This window comes from Dendronephthya gigantea, unplaced genomic scaffold (assembly GCF_004324835.1).
Source record: "Dendronephthya gigantea isolate DGI-Jeju-01 unplaced genomic scaffold, DenGig_1.0 000043F, whole genome shotgun sequence".
Lineage (NCBI taxonomy): Eukaryota > Metazoa > Cnidaria > Anthozoa > Malacalcyonacea > Nephtheidae > Dendronephthya > Dendronephthya gigantea.
Genome location: NW_021163053.1, coordinates 974,852 through 995,389, shown reverse-complemented (window position 1 = coordinate 995,389; position 20,538 = coordinate 974,852). Strand labels below are relative to the sequence as shown.

Below are 20,538 nucleotides of genomic sequence, written 5' to 3'. Positions count from 1 at the left end.
AATAATAATTGTACTTTGGCAATCCTCGTAGCCAGCAACAGAGAATGAGGAAACTCGCTGGAAAATAAGAAAAAAACATGTAGAAATGGGAACCGAGACAGAAACAGGAAGAACTGACTAGAATCGATTCGTTAAAACTGGGAATATGAAAGCCGAAACTAGTAAACTTTACTTCCTTGATGCCACCGATGACTACCTAGTTACATTTCTCCTGATGCAAGCACCGTGTAGCTTCGATCTTAAGTAAAATTTTATGTGATGAAACTCGTCGTCAGCTGCAGTATGAAAATAACAAATATGTAATGACAAGCAGGTAACTTGAGATGGCAAAACGTCCGTATGTAATAAGATATTTATATTTTAAGTGTTCGATATTAGTGACCTCATTAATAATCCCAGCATTCTTTTAAGATCAGATAGAGCAATGGCGTTAAAATCTTGGTGTAACTCTTCCTTCCTGCCCTTTTCTCGCAGAATGTCAATATAATCATCAATATGTTGTCGATAGTTTTACTGTTTGGTTTTATCGAGACTGTTTCTGGAAATAGCACAATAATTCACCCAAGTAAGTACATCTTCATTCTAATATACATGTTGTTCTACATAATATAGACTGTTTGGTATATAGTTATAAATAATCTCGATGTGTTCCGATCTTTCTGTATTATTTATAAAACGTTTAAAATTGAAACCATTCTTAACGGTATGTATACTGTCACTTATACCTTATATAGTATTTTCTGTTATTGTTTCAAAACCAGCGGATACAAATAATTGACTGTACTTTGTGCGTTTTATATGCCACAATGTATGAGTCATGACTCTATAGATATCGACTTATCGCACGGAGCTTAGTCTTAGACTTATTGTTTAAAAATTATTTTCGGAGCCTGGCTGAACGGAACCTTTTTGATTTAGCCCGCGACTGTTTCTGTGTTTAATTTTTGCGATGATTTTATGTGCAAAATAGAGTGATAGAAATATTTATTAAACGCGTTTTTTTAATGCGGAACAGGAGCATGTATTGTTTTTACATTCCTCATTCCTAAATTCATTTTACAAAATAGAAGACTTCGCGAGATTGGAATATCATATATATTATATATATAGCCAATATAGGTATCCAGCAGTTAATCTATGAGAAGATATCATTACGTAGCTTTCTTGGATCAATGCTTTTAGTAATTTACTTTTCAAAATCTAAAATTCTTCGATGTTTAATTCCTTCGTTTCAAAGCCTTCCTGTGGTTCAACCTTCATGACATGTTAACTGTAATTTGTGTACTTTGTACTTGCGTATTTTGTACTTCAGTGCGGCGAAGCATGTCTGCACAATTACAAAAACGTTTATTTTGGTAGATTAATCGTTTCATGAATGTCGCAGAGTTTCTATATGATAATTTTCTATTTTATTTCACTATATCCGTCAGCTATTTACATACTTTTAATACTTGTGATTCGAAAGGCATAGTCATAAGAATTTTGTTTCGTATATTTTTAAAATTTCTTTTATACAGATAGCATTATGTCTCCTCTCGGAGGGTAATGTCGGCACTTCAATGTGACGACATACGATTATCGCAATACATTCCATTTGCATTGTCGACTGTTTTGAAAATAAGTACTTAGTCAAGCCTTAGCAACGATGCCATGTGATTCGCGTGTGCTTCAGGCTAGAATGGTGTAGAAGCCTCTATGAAAATTCAATATTTAAAAAATTGCTAACTTTCGGCAAGGAATCTTGCCCTCGCTTCTTGGATGTGGCTGGCATGTCAAGCATTTTAATTTTCTCTGTGTTACTGAATCATATTTTCTTAGGTGTGGCTGCGAGATCAAAGTCATCATCAAGTTTAACCTTTATATATATCACCAGAGTAACGACGAGCACAAGTTTTATCAATTCGTCTGTTATAAACCAACTTGAAGGTAATGGGAGTCGGATCCAGCAGGCGAAAAATACCTCAATGACGACGCAATTCTTATCTCCTACCACCTCAACACAAATACAGAAGACAGAAACAATGACAAGAACATCGGACAAATATAACAGTCGTAGTGCAATTATTGCAGCACAAATTTCTCGCCATTCATCATCAGCAAAGATGACTAAAAAAATGACCATTTCATCAGATCCTACCAATTTCATTCCATCATCAACAGCCGCTGAAAAATCTCGTCACACTGTCACATCAATTGTTCCTGGTTCATCAAGAGCAAGGTTGAAAACGACACCAACAGCAAAAACATGTACAAACAAAGAAAAAGTTTTTGGGTTGCATGTAAAACCTGGTATGTCGGATATAGTGGTGGCTCAACAACCACACACACTTGATTCATGGACCACGGGCAGGGGGGGGGGGCTACCAACATCTCTCTACTTTTTCCTCGGAAAAAATTATAGGATAAAATTATGCGTGGGGTGCGGGGTCCTGACACCGCCAATTTGGCGTTGTCTCGCAAACATAGGATTCGAGCTCTTTGAACTTATACGAGTCAGTTAGACAAACTGCTCAATACCCCAGAGAAATTAGAAATACTAACGGCAATTAATGTGTTTCTCTGCAAATCAACTAATCATTACGTCTTGAGATGAAATGTCTTTGAAAAATTTAGCCATCATATTTTTAGCATTGAAAATTCAGTAAAAAATCGACCTGCAAGTTTTTTTTAGTTTTTTATTAATTTTTTAACAAGTGCTCACGTGGTCATTCAATTTTTTTTAACAACAAAACTTCCGTAGCAACGCTAGGAAATTTGTAATATTGAATATAGTTTACGATTTTGGGGAAAAGGAAAATCGGTTCAATAGAAAATTTCATTGCTGCTTGAAAAAAAGCTGCCAATCAGTGTGAAGAACACCGTGGACTGGTTTTTGGAAACCAAACGCCTGTTGTTATAGTTTGATTTGTATATTTGCATGCATTAACACAGGGTTATTCAGAATGTCTGCATGGCTTACCACTGGAATCAATCGATGAGCGGGCAATTTTTTAGTCCGGGCATTTCAAGGAAAAAACACAATTCAGGGGGAAACTATAACGTACTCTCATAGTGAATGTTAGCTTGTAGTCTGTATATAATTTTATAGTTTCTGTCAGTTGGGGATTAATTGTAAATTTGTCTTCAGAATACTTTGTGCCCTGAACAAAGTACATGTGCCCAGGCCCCATTTTACTACCCCGTTCCCCCACCCTCTCGACGCTACTGATTCTAACTAGCGTAATCCTTGGGCAGCTAGTTTTATCAATTAAATTTTTGAACAGAATTCTACACGTTATAATTACACGTTTTAATCAAATGAAGTCGGAAGATCTTCTTTCCCTCAGTGGCTGTACGTTGTTATATTAACGACGATAGCTGTCTTAATACTTGAAATGCCTGATTCTATGAAATGATTTTTATTCTTAGCGACATTGGTAGATGTGTTTTATGGAACTTTTGCAGTAGCACTATCGTGCATTATCATCCTTATCATTGTCTGTTGCTGTTGGAAAAGACAAATGAAAACGCAGAAACAAAGGCAAAACACAACGTTGTTTAACCCGTATGCGAATCACGTCGTAGGTTTTCCTTCGCCACTTCAACTCGACACGTTTAAACCTGAATCACCTTACGACACACCGGAGCTCCTGGACTCCCTTCCGGATGTTTCCTATGTCACTGTGGTGGATGGAAACGAGTCAGACCCCCAATATGCAGCAGTAAAAAACGGAACCGTTCAAAGTCTTGGGGATGGTGAGTCACGTGATGAACCACAACCATCACCAGCTTACACAAATGCTAGTGTGTTTCAAATAGAACCGTACCAAGAACTAATGGCAAATAATCGCGTCAATGAAGACCACTACACTTCGTTAATCAAAACAGACAAAAATGAAAAAAATGAAGACGACGTATCTGTTTAAAACACATGATTTTAGAAAAGCGAACAATATTGATACATAAATTGATACATATTTGCTCTAGTTAACGTCAAGACTAAAAGACGTCTTAGAAAGTTCCTTGCGAATACTGTAAATAATCGGTTCGGCCACAACAGTTGTTGATGAACGGGAAGGTCGATTTCACTGCCGGTCTACCAATATGAGAAAATACAAACTTACAAAATTTTTGCTTGTTTGGTGCATTCATGCGTGATGTATCGAGAGGTGTTCATAATCGTTAATGATGATCAGCGATAATCAATATTATATATAAAGAAAAGTCGGAATTATAATATTCTTGAGGTATTTTTATGCGAATTCTACAGCGTAATTTTTGGCACAGAGTCGTGTTAGTTAAAGAATATATTATGACAAATTATGAGCAAGATTAAAGTTATACTTCGACGATATTATTCTTTTCTAAGGCAAGATGAACGGTGAAATATTATACTGATCTAGTTTTCCTCGTATTCAATACGAACATTTAGTGATACGGTCCACGCAAGATTTTACTACGGAGAAATGAATTGTATTGTAAGTGCAAAACATTAATTAAATAATATGAAATACGATAATAAATGTATTCTTCATTTATCGATAAAAGAACGGGTGAAGGAAGGCAAATAGTTCACAAGAGTAATTTTATTGGTTAAATATTCAAGTAAATTCTTTCGGTTTTAAGGACGATAAATCTGGTTTTAACTTCTTATATGCAATTCAAATGCTCTGCACGGCTGTGGAATTACTTGTACGGAATATAGCTACTCCTTTATTTTTTGCCGGTTTTGGCTTTTTTGCGTGCAAATTTTATATTAATTGTGGGTTCCATCGATATTAGGTTAACTTTGATCCACAACCATGTCCTTTAATTTGTATTACTTTATCGCCTAGCGGTAAAATATTCGGTATAATTTGTTTTTTATACCAACTTTTCTGACAAGTGCAGCGGGGACAGCATAGAATTACATTATATAGCGAAATTCTGATCAGGCACCAGAAAAAATGCAGTTCATGCATGCACTTGCTATACAGTCAAGTAATTTTTACATTATAACACTGTCGGTATATCCAGTTAGGCGGATTCTATAGCAGGCTGCTGTCGTTCTTTCCAGTTGGTGGGTTAGCAGGGAAATATGCTGACATCAGGGGGATCACAGGTGGTACATGTGAAGGATTTTTGGGGAGAGATTTTGTTTGTAATGGGGGTCTTGGTGGATCTGTTTTCTTGCTTGGTTTAGTTAAATATTTTGGGTCAATCAAAGGATTATTATTTTCTTTCCCAGTTTGTGAAGGAGCTGACACAATATTCGGTGATGTTGTCTTCAATCTTTCCTCAGGAATACTTGGAGTATTTGCATCAATTCTATGGCCCGGTCGATACACGACCTGAGAAAATTTATAATGCATTTTTATGTTATAGAAATATCATAATTCAAGACTAGAAAAATTAGGTTTACGAGACGTGGCAGATTTTAATACTTCATTTATTCCCCCATGATGAACAAATCAAACTTAATTCAACTATTTATTTTCTTAATAAAAAGTGGAACAATTATGAATTAATCTTACCTGTGCTTGTGAGGTGTACCGGGGAATATATGCATGGATAGGATGAGCCGCAGAACCAACAGAAAGCGGAGTGCTGTGAGGCTGTATCATTTTCAAATATAACATTTACAAAAATCTCTTACGACACAGGATATAATTATTCTTACGTTTGCATTATTGGAATTTCATTAAAAAATAACTTACCATTGCGAGATTACTGTAACTCGAACGAGATCCGATATTTGAACTTGCAGAATTAACGTTTGCTGTTCCAAACTTTGGCTGGTTTAAACACTGGTCATTGATTTGCTTGTTCAACCAGTTGATAACTATAACAAATAATGTAAGAAAACAGGATTTGGATAGGCTTATCAATGTGGCATTTGGATCATTATTGATCATTGATCATTGTTGGTTGATCATCGTCGTTATTGGTTAACCTAATAGAGATATCGTATTTGATTAGTTAATCTAATAGAGATATCGTATTTGATTGGTTAATCTAATAGAGATATCGTATTTGATTAGTTAATCTAATAGAGATATCGTATTTGATTAGTTAATCTAATAGAGATATCGTATTTGATTAGTTAATCTAATAGAGATATCGTATTTGATTAGTTAATCTAATAGAGATATCGTATTTGATTAGTTAATCTAATAGAGATATCGTATTTGATTGGTTAATCTAATAGAGATATCGTATTTGATTAGTTAATCTAATAGAGATATCGTATTTGATTAGTTAATCTAATAGAGATATCGTATTTGATTAGTTAATCTAATAGAGATATCGTATTTGATTGGTTAATCTAATAGAGATATCGTATTTGATTGGTTAATCTAATAGAGATATCGTATTTGATTGGTTAATCTAATAGAGATATCGTATTTGATTGGTTAATCTAATAGAGATATCGTATTTGATTGGTTAATCTAATAGAGATATCGTATTTGATTGGTTAATCTAATAGAGATATCGTATTTGATTGGTTAATCTAATAGAGATATCGTATTTGATTGGTTAATCTAATAGAGATATCGTATTTGATTGGTTTCCTTACTGGCGGAAGTAGTAGTGCTATATATTTACCGACCACTATATACGCACCGTTTTCATTTGTTTTTAACAATTGTTTATTTTCTTCCAACTTTTCATTTGCCGATGCTAACGATTCGGTCAATGTTTTGATCTAAATCACCAGGAGTAAGAAGGACAAAATAAATGGAAGTTTGAAAATAAAATAATCGATCGACCATGTGCAAATCATATGCTTGCTATCTGAAATAACTTGCTATCTGAAAAACTGAAGTTAGCTGAGGTTACTTCAGTGTCTTTGTTTTTTGCATCCGTTGATATCGTCTTTAATTCTTCATTTTGTTTCTCGAGAGTTGAAATCTATATGAAAAACAATCATAATTTGAACATTTTATGCGATCATGATATTTTAAAGGCCATCATGCTAATAATCTTCACAGAGTGAAGAGAAAAGTATCAATATCACTTTAGACTCAAGCGAAACCTTTATTATTGATAGTGATATATATATCAAACCCCAGTATATATCAACTGTATTTAGATCTGTTACATTACGTCATTCACCTTTTCTGCAAGGACCTTCTCTTGTTGCGTAATAACAGTCGCATTCAATTTGCTCTGAACAAAAATGTTATATCGCAGTAACACTAAGCGACGGTTAATGGTAAGAGTACTTGGTGTAGTATCGACATGTCAACTGCGCAATTGTCGCAGAGAGGGAGGGGAGGGGGGGGGAGGGGGTATGGTGACAGTGAGGTTTACAGTATTTTACCTTGGCTTTAGCATTTCGCAATTCCTTTTGAAGTCTGTGAATAATTTCATTTCCCTATAGTTAAAACAAATAACTAAATGCTAAAAACTCGAGTTGTTTTCTTCAATCGAAGCCGTTGATATTATACATATATACCTTAATCAATTCATCTGAAATTGATTTGACGGTTTTTTCGGACTTGTTCAGTTGTTGCTGACGTTCTACAATCGTTTCTTCGCATTTTCTCTTTTGTTCATTAGCAGCCTCCAACAGTTCTCTCGTTCTTGTAATCACCTTCCGGTAAGATTGGGATTAAAGCAAAGATTTAATAGATTTACAGATGAAAAATAGGATATAGAGTTGAGATTAAGGGCTACTAAACCGCATGAATTCGGATTATACACTGGTTATGATATGGTTACAATGGTTTCTGTGAAAGATTTGTGGATCAGGGTCTGAGTGTATAAGTTGAACTAGCTGCAATTAATTAGAGTTTGGATTAGAGGGCGTGAAAATGACCGACTTTTCCCAACCACTTTTTAAAAAACATTCATCCTACCTCCTGATTATCTTTGTTTTCTTGTTCAAGAACAGCGATCCTCGTTCGAAGATGATTTAAAGTTTTATCTCTTTCATGTCGTTCAACATCCAAGCTTGTGTTATCTCTTCGCAGCTTCGTAACTTCCACTTTCGAGCGCTGTAACGCCTTCGACAAATACGAATAAAAGCATATTTATTGTGTTCTATTAAATGTTTAGTTTTCAGCACGTACAAAGTAGGGCTCTTTTTAATTCTCTCGATTGGGCGCTTCACACAATGATATATACAGCAAGACAAATGTAATTGTTGTTACATAGCTATTCGTGGGTAGGACCAGTCTAGTAATTTCATCAGGTTATAAAAATATAACTTCCGGTGAGTCTACTGTACAGGTGTTGTCTACTCTCGATCTTTATGGTAAAGCAAAGTAATCACCTCTTCAACAAAGGACAGTTTGTTCTTTAGATCACCACAACTTGATTCTGACCGAAACTTTCCTTCACTTAATTCCTGAAGGGAAATGTCTTAAAACCATTAACATTGAAACTCATTGTAACATACAATTGTTATCCCACATCCAACAATTGACCCTCACCGTGACGCACGTTAAAGCTGGATGAACTCATTGAACTGTACGTTCATGATGAGGTGTTCATGCAGGGTGAATTAATGTTTTAAAATCTTTTTCCATAAAAGCAAGGTGGTGCATCAACGGGATGCATTGAGAGATTGACACAAGCGAGTTTAAAAATCACTCACGTTATTTGCAGCTGTGAGTTTGGAAAGCTTATTTTGCATCTCAAGAACAAATGCTTTATGCGATGATTCTAACTCCTTCTTTTCCTCGTCGAATCTTTTCTGTGAAGACGTTTGCATCTAAAGACATGCACCACGAACCTGATGAATAATCATTCATTTCTCGATCTCTGTTTAACGAAAGAAAAGCAAATAGGATGCTGTACCTGCAACGCTTTCTCCCTTTCCGTCGCCAAATCATGGGAATGTTTACTGATGATTGAGGAGGATTTCGCACTGAATTCATCTCTAAGTTGACTCAATTCTTTATTTCTAGCAGCAAGAGCCTGAATACATAAAAATTGTTAACCATTTTCAGCAATAAGTTTTGGTTAGCGAAAACAATTTTTTGAGAACTTTTCCATCAACTACGTCACAGCCGTAGAAATACTAAAACAAATATCAAATGCAAGCATCGTCTCGTTTTAAAACTATCATATTCAGGGCATTACAATATCCCAGTAGATGGCTGGTTATAATGTGGTTGACAATGCATCGAGTGTCTGTTTTGGGGAAGTTAACAATAAACTCGTCCTAAAAAGCAGCCACCTAATGCATTGTCAATATTGTTATTGTACAAGTTTTAATTGTAATCTTAATCACCTCTTGTGATCTTGCCAGCCGACTGGTAAGTTCTGTTTCCGTTGTCTCCAATTCCTTCTTCAAGCTACGATTTTCATCCTAACATAACAGGAAAGTGAACACAATGTCTTCTTTTCGTAGCCTTGATTACAGTAAAATATAAATAATTCTATTTCTGTCAATAATTGCATACCTTTAATGACGTGAGACAACCAGCCAAATATTTCTTCACGTCAACATCATTGCCCAGCAGAAATTTTAATGATAAATGCGTCAGATGTTTAAAAGAATTTGTCTCGACAATATTAAGATGGGATACTCCACAATCATGTTCTGATATAGTAAACGTCAATAAAAACCTATAACGATAATTTATAATGTACATTGAGTGCTGGTCATTGAAATAAATTTGTATTTCTTAACTAGTCCCAGTTCTTTTCTGTAATTTAAAATAATATGGAAATTATAAACCCCTTACAAAGACAGTTATGATTGGTTGCATTAATTCAATAAAAATAGTAAGCACTGTACATATATCTTACACATAATACAGTATATATCAGTCTTACTTTGGGAAATCTTTGGATTCTTCTTCAAGGCAAAAGCCAAAGAGATCCATCAAGTTTTGAGGAAATGCTCCAAAATCAACCAGTAATCCTTGTTGACTTTTTAAACTAGATTCATTTTGGATTAAAAAAATGTATAAGAATTAGTACATTTTTTGGTATATATCTTTCCCGCTAAAAATATACTACCTATTATTTGTTGGAAATAGTTCAGCAGTTCTAAAACTGCTGTTCCGCAGTTCAGTAGGTGCAAAACAATACCTTACTGTCTACTATAATGGCACCTATACTCTAGGAGACAAATGCCTAAAGTTCTAAATGATAATTCATATTAGGCAATTACCCTTGGAAATCATCTTCACCAAGTTGTAAAGTGAAAAGAAAGAAAGGATCTTCATCATCTGTCAGTTGTACGTGTAACTCCTTCAATAATAGGTATTGTTTCAGCTCAATACATTAAACACATTATAATTAATTAGTTAGGGTTTATTATAGAAAATGCATGGCCAAGGCCATAGTGTGGACACCAATTACCAATACAATATGCATACAATTAGTTTCCAAACACTAGTATGGGCATTGCCAGACATTTCCTCTTCAGTGTTCTGGAGAAGATGGTACAGCATGGAGTTATACAATTAATTTTTTTGTATTTATCATCACCAAGTCTGGAAAGTGTGGTCACAACGACTGTGGGTCACAATTTGCATACTTTCCAGTCTGATGTCTCACCACGTACATGGAGTTGTTATATTTAATATGATTGTATTATTATATATTCATATATTTATATAAGCTCCTTTCATCATAGATATTGCATGACAAGTAACACAACACCTTTCCTCTCGCTTGCTTTGACTGAATAGCAACTGAAACTCTTAGCCGAACACGTCTATTAAAATGTGAAATAAAATAAACGTTAGCAAGTGAACAGTAATTCAAAAAGAGGCACATACAATGTTTATTATTATTTCCCTTTTTCGCACGAACCTTTCCTCGCGCGATGAGTTTCGTAGTGATACAAGAAGCAATTTATTGAAGAGTTCCTCCATCCTTCGTTTGTTCACAGTTTAATGATATACAGTTATGGAACTCGCGGCGGAACCCTTTGATGTTGCTGTCCCTCTGCCTACGCCATTCCACGCGCCACGCAAATTGCTCTGGCAAGTGTATTTTGACTCTGAAGTAAGGGAAAAAGGTGTTCGAAAGACGAAAAATGTTAATATTTTAAAGCTGGCTCTATCGATCTCCATTTTTGCGCCTAAATTTTAAAAACAAACGGTAAATGGTTGTTTTTTTGTAAAAAAATATATGCGTTAGGTTAAAGAAGTAAGAAATACAAGCCCGAATGATTTTCTTTATAAATATCAAGTTGATTGCCAACATCGTCGCCGATTATAAATTAGGCAGTTATTTTTCCATCCAGAAAACATCTGAGCTGATCTTAAACAAGCATGATTGATGTGTCATTTCTACAATTCAAAACACACGAAAAAATTTCTTTAAAAATAATTTATTTTGCCATAAAACTAGCAAAAACTACATGTTTTTTATTCGAATCTTGAACTTGAATTCAAAGGATTTACAATAAACAAATACAACTTTTACCTATATAATTATACAATACTTTTTACACGAGTATAAATCCAACTTTACACACAAATGGTAAATGCTAACAGATATTAATTTCAGTTCATACATGATTGTAATATTCATGAAGGACATGCAAATCAATTTCCAATCTAATCTATGCAATTCTGTGTGGCTTCTATGAGAAGATTGAAAGCTATTTTCCAATTTTTAGATGTGAATATAATGAAAAATATAAATATTTTTGCTCTGAAACTATAATATGGTGATGAACTCAATGTGTCCTAACCTTCCCTTAATCCCTTTTACATTTTCCATTGCATGGATAGATTCAAAAACAAGGCTTTTTGTTGAGATTAATTACATGAATGAATTTAGACCAAGCCTATATAATTTGAGCAGTTAATGCATAAGAATGGTAATATAAAAGCTTACCTATATATGAATAACATAAATTTCTTATACTAATATGCAAGCTATAATTCTATAACCATTGTCTAACCTTGCTGCTGCTGCTAGATAATTCAGTACTAGAATTTCCATTGGTGCCAGCCCAAAGAGGGCCGAAGAGTCCAAAGTGAAATAATAATACACATAGGAGATATAATAGGGTTCATAAATATCAGTAAACTGCGTATACGTTGTAAACCTTTTTTAATAGCTATCTAACTTGCTATCTTCTTGAACAGTAGAAGTCAGTGTCTGTATATGTCGTCTGCTCAAAAGTTAACTGACTTTGAGAAGATTGTTTCGCCATCTTGAAAAAAATACGACTGCATGTTGGCGAAATATTGTCAGATAGACCTACATTTATTAGATGAAATACAAAACTTTGAATTTTTACCTGGCAGTTCTAGAAGCTTCGTGTGAAAATCGCACTCCTCGTAGTTGTATTTCCCGTTTTTTCCCGTTTTAATTCGTATTATCGCAGTCATTTTTAATCCAAAAGGAGCAATGTCGGATGGATAAATAAAATTTGTCAAAAAAACGAAGAGCAAAAGATCCTTGGCTTTAAAATTGCATTTTTTCTGCTAAAAAATCGAATTTTCCTTATTAAAAAGTTCAAAAACACTTGCCAGAGCCTAGCGCATGCGCATTAAAAACAGGGGGACAAGATTTGCCGCGAGTTCCACCTCTGTGTAGTACTCTGTGGTTTGTTGCTTTCAAAAAATGGCGCTTATCTTCATCTTGCGAGCCCGCATCAACCAGGTGCGTGCGGTCGTGTCAATTGTGTTTATCATCTTCTAGCGCTTTCAGCGCGAAGAAATCCTGAAATTTGAAAAAAAGACAATTTTATCATATTTTTTCTGGAGGAAATTGATATTAGCAGCGAAATCTAATGGCGCTGGAGGAAGAATCGTATTTCATGTGGGGGGAGAGAAGTTTGGAAGACAGTACGAACAATAAATCAAAGCGACGCTCAAGATCGGAAAAATGTATCACCAAGTACTCGTGAGTACATATACGTACAATTATTTTATTGTAATTCGTCAGTTTGTTGTTGTGATTATTTTAGTTGTATTTCCAACATCTAGATCACATAGTATAGGTTCTTGGCTGCGTGGATTAGTGTTCATATGTCAAATTATTGACGTAAAGTTTATGTGTAAAGTTTGAAGTCATATGATCGAAATTTTCCACAGTGGTAGTTACTGCATGTACTACTCTCCTGCTCGTATAAGATTATCTCTACTTCTACTTCAAATTTATCGTGGTGCTTTTTCCATGGACATGTTAACTTCATGATGAAATATTTTATTCAGGACTTGTTATATCAACAATAAATTAATATCAATTGGAGATGATGTCATTATTGATATTGAAAATGAAATGGATGCTGTGGGTCTGATACAAGAGCTTTACAATGATACTTCTCAGGAAGAACCTTGTAGAGCTGTCATTCATTGGTACTTTAAAAAACATGAATTACCTACAAAAGTGCAGGAAAAAATTGGCACATTCCTGTCTGAAGATTACGAGTTATTCTGGCCGGAAGATAAAAGTGGTAATTTACGAGGATGTGTTGAAGACATTGATGCTGAAACCATTCGAGAAAAGTGTTGGGTGGTTTTGCTACCATCTTGTAAAAGTAATCACGAAACATTTGGTGGGAAATTTTGTATCCGTTATGGTTTCACTTTTGATAATAAATTGATTTCAGACTCAGAACTTTCTGTCTATATTTCAAATTTTGGTAAGTCACACCCAGTAGGAAAACAAGAATTGACTCAAGGTATTATAGAATCTGGGTTACTGTAGATTGGCCAGGTATTATAAGCATGCATGCAGGAATGATTACCTGTTCACTAATATTATCCTGGCACATCCCATAACAGGCTTCGTGGAAGCCTGTAAACATACAGTAACCTGCATTAGGAGCACAGCAAGCTATGCCACACACAATATATATTTCCCCTGACAAATTCATAGCTGTTTTTATTTACAATGTATCTGAAACCTGAAGAGTACGCAGAAGAGTATGCAATATGCAATTTCTTTCTGTATATAGCCGCTTGAAACATGCGTTTATTCATATTGTCATTAAAATCAGCGTAAATTGCTTGACAGCTATTGCCATGGCTTACAAAATGTGATACAGGGGGAGCAACCCAGCCCAGCTCATGCGATATGCGTGTTGTGTATAGTGAAATTCATCTTCTATCATTTTAGTTAAAAAGAACAACATGCTTTTGAGGTCCGCTTCAAAGCGTAAAGCAAGTAAGAGTATTCCTGACGAGACTGAAGTTAAAAGCAAATTTAAAAGATGTTTAGCTGATTCAAGGAAATATGGACAATTTGGTAATAAATTAAGAATATTGTGCGCATGCATGGGAAGGATATCTGAAATTTAAGTAATCCTTTACCGTTCTCATGCTGTGTAGTATGTTTAACTGTTCTTTACTTTCTTCACTCCAGCAACAACTGAAGTGATTCAAATTATATCAGATGACAATGTGTTTCAAGACGATAATAAATCTGAAGCATCTTCGCATGTCAGCAGTATCAATGAGGAACAGAATTCAGATGGTGGTACAAAAGTGTTGAAGAGCAACAAAAGAACGTCTCGGGGTAACCGGCTTTGCTGAGTTCACATCCAGTTACCGTATCAGTGAGTATTCATTAGTTTGCCTTTTGTCATGGGAAGTACTGCTTCCTTTTTTTCAGGAAACCGTAAGCAATCTGAAGAGAGGTTGAATAGAAGATCTACAAGAAATAAAGGCGATAAAGCAAATGAAAACAAGAGCAGGGAATGTATTGAGATCGAAGATGATGATTTTGAAGAGAAAAACAACGTCCGTAGAAGTACTAGGAAAACGCCAAAATCAAAACCTCGAGTAACCCGGGAGACACCGAAGAATGAAGTTAAAACACCTGGGAAAATACCACAAAGAGGTGGGTTGCTAATTATAAGGTTAATTACATGATTTACATCCACTTAAAATTTGGTTTTCCTTGTAAACTGGATCTACACAATGCTTCACCGTAAGGGTCGGTTGTACATACGACGCAAATTGGTTAGCCTAAAAATTGCATAGGGACTTCCAAGTTTCATATTATTTCGCCTTTTTCAGCCTAAACCACCGTAGTACAGCCTGACTCAAGTATTTCTTCAATAAATACTCGAGCATACAGTAGATTGTTGTCATTACTCATTCAGCAGATTTTGTTTCAATGTTTTCACTTTAACCATATCGATTAACCGAGGGAGCTTATGGCCCTCGATGTAAACTTGTCGTGGAAACCAACCAACTGAGAAACGTTCCTTGCGTTTTAACAGAAAAGAAAACAAGTAAAAAAGAAACGCAATCGACGCAGAAGAAATCTATAAGCATCGCCACCGAAAAGAAAAACAAAAAGAATAAAAAGAAAAATAACAAGAGCGACAGTGATAGTGGAGAGAATTATAATCCAGCCGTAGAGGAAGAAAGTGAGACGGAAGATGAAGATGAATCAGGTGGAAGTGAAGACGAAGTGTCTGAGGAAGAGGAATATAGTATGATATAAATGATATTCCAGTTTTATTTTGAGACCGTTGGTTCTTTATTTTCTTTATGCTTTATTGTCAATTATTTGTCTTGTGTGATCTGCCACTCGTTAGATCGAAGCGATTCTGGACGAAACTCGACAAGGAAATCAAAGAAAACCCCGATTCGTTCGGTTAAAAGTAGCACAACCAAGCGAAAACAACAAGCAAATACGCCAAAAAGAAGGAATATGTCTTCCCCGAAAACTCCCAAATCTAGAAGAAAAAGTCGACTGTCTTTTGCAACACCATGTATTCCAGTGAGGGCTAAGAGCTGTAAAACACCAGTTACACCACTAGAGAAAACTAGAGCTAGGTATCTGTCTTGTCAGCCATAAATCCCCTTTATTAAGCTTCATTCTTTTAACAATCTCCTTCATTGACTTGATTCTCAATTCTTACCTTCCCCACACCTCACAGGAAGATAACCATTAAGCCCTTATCCTTGTGTGCTTAGTAGAATTATTATTTCCTAAAAGTTCATTTTTTTAACCAAACGATTTGTTAAGCTATCTTAGTAATCTTTTTTATCGATCTTTCAGCTTACATGTTTCAGCGGTTCCTTCATCCCTACCATGTCGAGAACAGCAGTTTGAGGATATCTGCTCCTTTGTTGAAGGAAAATTGTCAGATGACACAGGAGGGTAATATTAGTAACATAAATGAGTGAACATTTCTTTACGGTCTAGTTTGAATTAATATTTAATCATTTATTCCCAGTTGTATGTATATATCTGGCGTGCCAGGCACTGGGAAAACAGCAACAGTTCATGAAGTCATGCGATCTTTGGAGGAAATGAGAAGCAATGAGCAGGTTGAAGATTTCAAATTTTACGAAATAAATGGCATGAAAGTCACTCAACCTAATCAAGTTTATGTTATGTTCTACAAGGTATGTTGAATATTTTGTTGACTGTGCCCGTGACACACTTATGAAATAGATCAGCCCCCCATGCAGTTTTAAATTTATACATTCTAGTCCTGTAAATCTATCATTCTAGTATACTTTTTTGTTGTGTTCTAGTTTCTAACGGCAGAAAAAGTGACTGCAGACCATGCATCGTCTTTGCTCGACAAGTATTTTAACAATTCTGCTAAAAGAAAAGAACATATTATCCTGCTGGTTGACGAGGTTGGTCATTCATCGGTTAATTTTGAGTTCAACCGTCTTCGTCCCCTGTCGACCCGAAAGCTATGTTATTTCGCTACATGCCGGTGTTACACAGAATGTAGCATGTATAGCTATGTATTAATTGTTTATGTTTAAAACTCATCTCATTTATTCTTCCAAATGCTTGAAAGCTTGATCAACTCTGGACAAGAAAACAAGATGTGATGTATCATTTATTTGACTGGCCGACACGTCGTCGTTCCAAATTGATCGTCATTGCTATTGCTAATACTATGGACTTGCCCGAGAGAATGATGATTAACCGAGTGTCCAGTAGACTGGTAAGATGCATGGTCAAATCAATTCATATACCAAAAAGCCAAAAATAATTGACCTTTTTATGCACATAAAAATTTCTTCCAAATGGATGTAGAAATGCACGCACATGCAGCCGTTTGCTTTAGTAAAGTGTTCTAAACCATATTAAACCTTTCACATTTCAGTCTTTTTTCGTGGTTATATGATAAATGAACACCGATCTTCTATAAACCATATTTTAGGGCCTGACGCGAATGACATTTCAACCATACACGTATTCACAACTACAGGAGATAGTGACGTCACGAATTAGAGAATTGGACGCTTTTGAACAAGAAGCTGCTCAACTTGTTGCAAGAAAGGTGTGTAGCAAACTCATGCATAAGTACATTTTCGTTTCTAGAAATAGGTATCGATTTGCCTTTAAACGTGATGGAAGACGCAGCTATCATAAGTCAGAAACAATCGATGCTTTCTGAAAAGTATTGACGGGTATTTATACTTCATAAACTACCACTGCATGATTTACCACAAGGTTGCTGCATTATCTGGAGACGCCAGAAGGTGTTTAGATATTTGCCGTCGTGCTGTTGAAATCGCAGAACAAGAAGCTATAAGTTCAAAGACGAAACAACAATTGGTTGGCATGCCTCATGTTGAGAAAGCTTTGAATGAAATGTTTTCATCTCCAAAAATATTGGCTATGAAGTAAGTGACATCCGGGTGTGTTGTTGATAAGGTTGAATGCCATTTCTTCATTGGCGCTGCAGAATTGGTATAGACAATTTAATTCACAGAGGTTTACGCGCACATGCTCAATTCTGCTACAGTTCTACAGTAATTCAGTTTGTGAAAATACACTTTTAGGAATTTGTCCATGATGGAAGGATATTTATTAAAATCAGTTCTAGCAGAATTCAGAAGAACTGGGTTGGAAGAAGCATCGTTTTCTGGCGTAAGTAATTCGCCCAAGGTCATGTGGGCTTTTATTATGCTTGACATGCGTGTTTAGACTATTTAGCTTTTTATAGGGGCGGGGATATATATATATAAAAAGGCATCGACCACAGTGAAAAATCAGCTTTTCGAAAAATCGGCAATCTTGTTTTGCAAATCTGTCCACGGATTTTCGGTTTGAGAGCATTCAAATGAGAGCATTCAAATGCATGCGTGATCATATATATGACACTCTTTTCGACGCTTGCTTGTCATCGTGAGATGTTAATATAGTTAAGCCGGTCCGTACATCCATATATTCTTGTTTTAACATACACTAATATATTGCCCATGCACACTCGATTGTGTGCACTTTTCATCTTTACAGGTTTATTCCCAGCTGGTTGAATTATGCCGACTTGAAGGTATATAAATTTATGGAATAGTACTTGAAGTGCTTTAGGTCTCGAACGTGCATGCACGACTGCACGTAAATGACGTTTTGGCATCACGAATACGATTCAAGCCACTATTAAAAAAACGAAATATACTTTGAGATGCGATTTGAAATCTTTTTGTATGATTTGTATGATTTTAATTTGTATAGGAGTTTCCACGCCATTATCATCTCTTGCATCAGCCATTTGCAGTCGTCTGGGAGCCACAAGACTTCTCCTTGTCGACTCTGGAAAATGTGACATAAAACAACGGATACGATTGAACGTCAACAAGGACGATATTTTATTTGCTCTCAAAGCAGCTAAGAAAGAAACCAGTAAATGACCATATTAGAACACTGACTTAGAAGTAGATTGAGATGCTTACTCAGATTGAAATTTCCTGGCAAGTTCACGGAGGAGATGTTTCATGCCTTATATTCTATTAGGTCAACAAAACAGTCATTCGCCGTTCATGTATGCACCATTGATTTTCGTGGTGCATGTACGTAATTTATTGTACAAAATGTATAAATGTGAAATTTGTAATATTATATACAGACTAGCTATATACAGAAGTGGATGCGCCTTTGTGAATATTAGATGAGATGATACAAAACTAAACTGAAGTTTCAACGAAGGTTTCCATTCAGAGGCATGTTATTTCCCAAACTTAACTAGAGTTCCACAAACTAACAATCTCTTGTGAACAGTATTTTTGAAATATAACCTTATAGTTTTTCAATCATTTTTTCACTTTTCTGTCTTCACTATATTCTCTACTAAACTCTACGAATTCATCTTCTCAATACTGCACAGTATAGTAAAAATTCAGTTCCAGTTATTGCTTTCATAACTATAAAGGTATAGTAACGTTCACAAAAAACAAAAGCCAAGGACTTTCTGCGTTTTTTAACATAATACAAATTATGCTAAGAAAATTTGTCGGATTCTCCAGATACAAACACCACCAGTAAAGTATAAAAAACCGGCGTCGTTTACAGCGCAGTAATGAACCAGGCAAAAAGTGTTGTCACAGCTGCAAACAGCTGTTTAACAGCTGTTTATACTTTGAATAGCGGAAGTATTTACTATCTGGTTGAAGGAAGGTTATTAAAATACAAATGTTACATTTAGCAATTAAAATTCAACTTTACAAAACTTGAATGAAAAGCCCCGAAACCTTGCGTTATATATTACCGAGGGTCTGCGTGAATGATCTAAAGTAAAGCTAAATTGCATGAGAATATATCGGTCATGCAAAAATGGTTCGTACCATTTTAGTCAACAAATCAACTTGAAATTTTTCAGGAGTATAAAGCGCACAGTAATTCCAAAAGGGTTAAAACTATAAAATATAAATTTATAATATAAGAAAGAAAGCTGTACAAACCACTATTTTATGTGGTTAGATGCTATTTCAAATTACAGAATGCTCTAATATGTAAATATGTTTTTTTTTGCTTTGTTTGGTATAGTCTAACGACATGAAATTTAAAGCTCATTGGCAAATATTGGTAATTTCGTAATGTTGACTCGTTTTTTCATAAACGCGTAATAAGATCACTGAATGTGTTCAGCTGCTACATTTTAGTGCTTTTGTGTCCTGTTTTAACTTATATAGCTCATGTCTTAGATCGGCAAGATTTCTTTGTTTATCCGAGTGTGGTTTGTTATGCATGCATGGCCAAGCATAACTTGCATGGTCGACAATAGCACACATTGATATGACATGGCGTATAATCGTAGTTCAAGGTACCCAAAAGGCATTTACGTTTAACCACAGACTGACTGTTTAATGGGAAGTTTATTGGGAAGAAAAAATATACATTAAATTCAATATTTAGCACGGCGATATGTTAAATCAATATTAGTTTAGTTACTTATTACATGAAAAAACGTGCCTGCATTGCAATAAATCAGTTATACCGTGCGCAAACCTAATAACTTGTCTAAACCTCTAATAATTTCTCCATGCACGCCCATTAGTTGCAGTTAAGAGCAATTGTATTATTCTTACATCTATAGATACAAAATCAGAATTTAGGTCGTGAGGAATAGACACCGTTCATACCATGGAGGGAAAGATATATATATAATTTATATATATATATATATATATATATATATATATATATATATATATATATATATATATCTTCTTTCATTATAGAAAAAAGCTGGCAACTTTGTGTCGCATGCAAATTAATCGTACTTCGTACTGTAACACAGATATCAACAATCTGTTACATCGCGGTCAACGTTACATGTGTCGAATTAGCGAAGAGTGTCGAAAGCTAATAAGTCCACATGTAGCTTTTTATGTATTTTTACATCCATGTAATGGCTAGATATAACTTGCTGATATATATTGCTTG

At 35.1% G+C, this 20,538-nt stretch overlaps 3 protein-coding genes across 3 annotated transcripts; 2 read left to right on the top strand and 1 right to left on the bottom strand.

The window, feature by feature from the left end:
• The first annotated feature begins 412 nt into the window (after positions 1–412).
• On the top strand, positions 413–4,437 carry LOC114527159. The gene is made up of 3 exons (XM_028548791.1): positions 413–565; positions 1,819–2,289; positions 3,409–4,437. The coding sequence occupies exons 1-3, from the start codon at positions 496–498 to the stop codon at positions 3,903–3,905; spliced, it is 1,038 nt and encodes a 345-aa protein (XP_028404592.1). The 5' UTR covers positions 413–495; the 3' UTR covers positions 3,906–4,437.
• A 102-nt stretch (positions 4,438–4,539) lies between these two features.
• LOC114527098 (spindle assembly abnormal protein 6 homolog) lies at positions 4,540–12,556 on the bottom strand. Its single transcript, XM_028548699.1, has 19 exons — positions 12,487–12,556; positions 10,735–10,801; positions 10,582–10,636; positions 10,088–10,167; positions 9,748–9,852; positions 9,372–9,537; positions 9,200–9,277; positions 8,764–8,883; positions 8,561–8,677; positions 8,237–8,311; positions 7,821–7,967; positions 7,418–7,555; positions 7,283–7,336; positions 7,075–7,128; positions 6,799–6,870; positions 6,583–6,664; positions 5,676–5,800; positions 5,493–5,573; positions 4,540–5,309 (listed from the first exon to the last, which is right to left on the bottom strand). The coding sequence occupies exons 2-19, from the start codon at positions 10,794–10,796 to the stop codon at positions 5,007–5,009; spliced, it is 1,914 nt and encodes a 637-aa protein (XP_028404500.1). The 5' UTR covers positions 10,797–10,801; positions 12,487–12,556; the 3' UTR covers positions 4,540–5,006.
• A 44-nt stretch (positions 12,557–12,600) lies between these two features.
• On the top strand, positions 12,601–18,884 carry LOC114527097 (origin recognition complex subunit 1-like). The gene is made up of 16 exons (XM_028548698.1): positions 12,601–12,786; positions 13,098–13,528; positions 14,005–14,133; positions 14,251–14,403; positions 14,500–14,727; positions 15,113–15,328; positions 15,434–15,674; positions 15,901–16,002; positions 16,079–16,250; positions 16,383–16,490; positions 16,661–16,810; positions 17,030–17,149; positions 17,323–17,495; positions 17,655–17,742; positions 18,112–18,148; positions 18,331–18,884. The coding sequence occupies exons 1-16, from the start codon at positions 12,674–12,676 to the stop codon at positions 18,504–18,506; spliced, it is 2,637 nt and encodes an 878-aa protein (XP_028404499.1). The 5' UTR covers positions 12,601–12,673; the 3' UTR covers positions 18,507–18,884.
• The last annotated feature ends 1,654 nt before the right edge of the window (positions 18,885–20,538 follow it).

What these genes read in the sequence shown, in the direction of transcription:
- LOC114527159 (XM_028548791.1), top strand. Translation starts at nt 496, where the DNA reads ATGTTGTCGATAGTTTTACTGTTTGGTTTTATCGAGACTGTTTCTGGA. An exon ending in TAGCACAATAATTCACCCAA is followed by an intron (nt 566 to 1,818) that starts GTAAGTACATCT and finishes ATATTTTCTTAG; the next exon opens with GTGTGGCTGCGAGATCAAAG. An exon ending in TGGGTTGCATGTAAAACCTG is followed by an intron (nt 2,290 to 3,408) that starts GTATGTCGGATA and finishes TTTTATTCTTAG; the next exon opens with CGACATTGGTAGATGTGTTT.
- LOC114527097 (XM_028548698.1), top strand. Translation starts at nt 12,674, where the DNA reads ATGGCGCTGGAGGAAGAATCGTATTTCATGTGGGGGGAGAGAAGTTTG. An exon ending in CTAGAGAAAACTAGAGCTAG is followed by an intron (nt 15,675 to 15,900) that starts GTATCTGTCTTG and finishes TCGATCTTTCAG; the next exon opens with CTTACATGTTTCAGCGGTTC. An exon ending in ACCGAGTGTCCAGTAGACTG is followed by an intron (nt 16,811 to 17,029) that starts GTAAGATGCATG and finishes ACCATATTTTAG; the next exon opens with GGCCTGACGCGAATGACATT.
- LOC114527098 (XM_028548699.1), bottom strand. Translation starts at nt 10,796, where the DNA reads ATGGAGGAACTCTTCAATAAATTGCTTCTTGTATCACTACGAAACTCA. An exon ending in GAATCCAAAGATTTCCCAAA is followed by an intron (nt 9,538 to 9,747) that starts GTAAGACTGATA and finishes TTATCGTTATAG; the next exon opens with GTTTTTATTGACGTTTACTA. An exon ending in TGCGAAATGCTAAAGCCAAG is followed by an intron (nt 7,129 to 7,282) that starts GTAAAATACTGT and finishes ATTTTTGTTCAG; the next exon opens with AGCAAATTGAATGCGACTGT.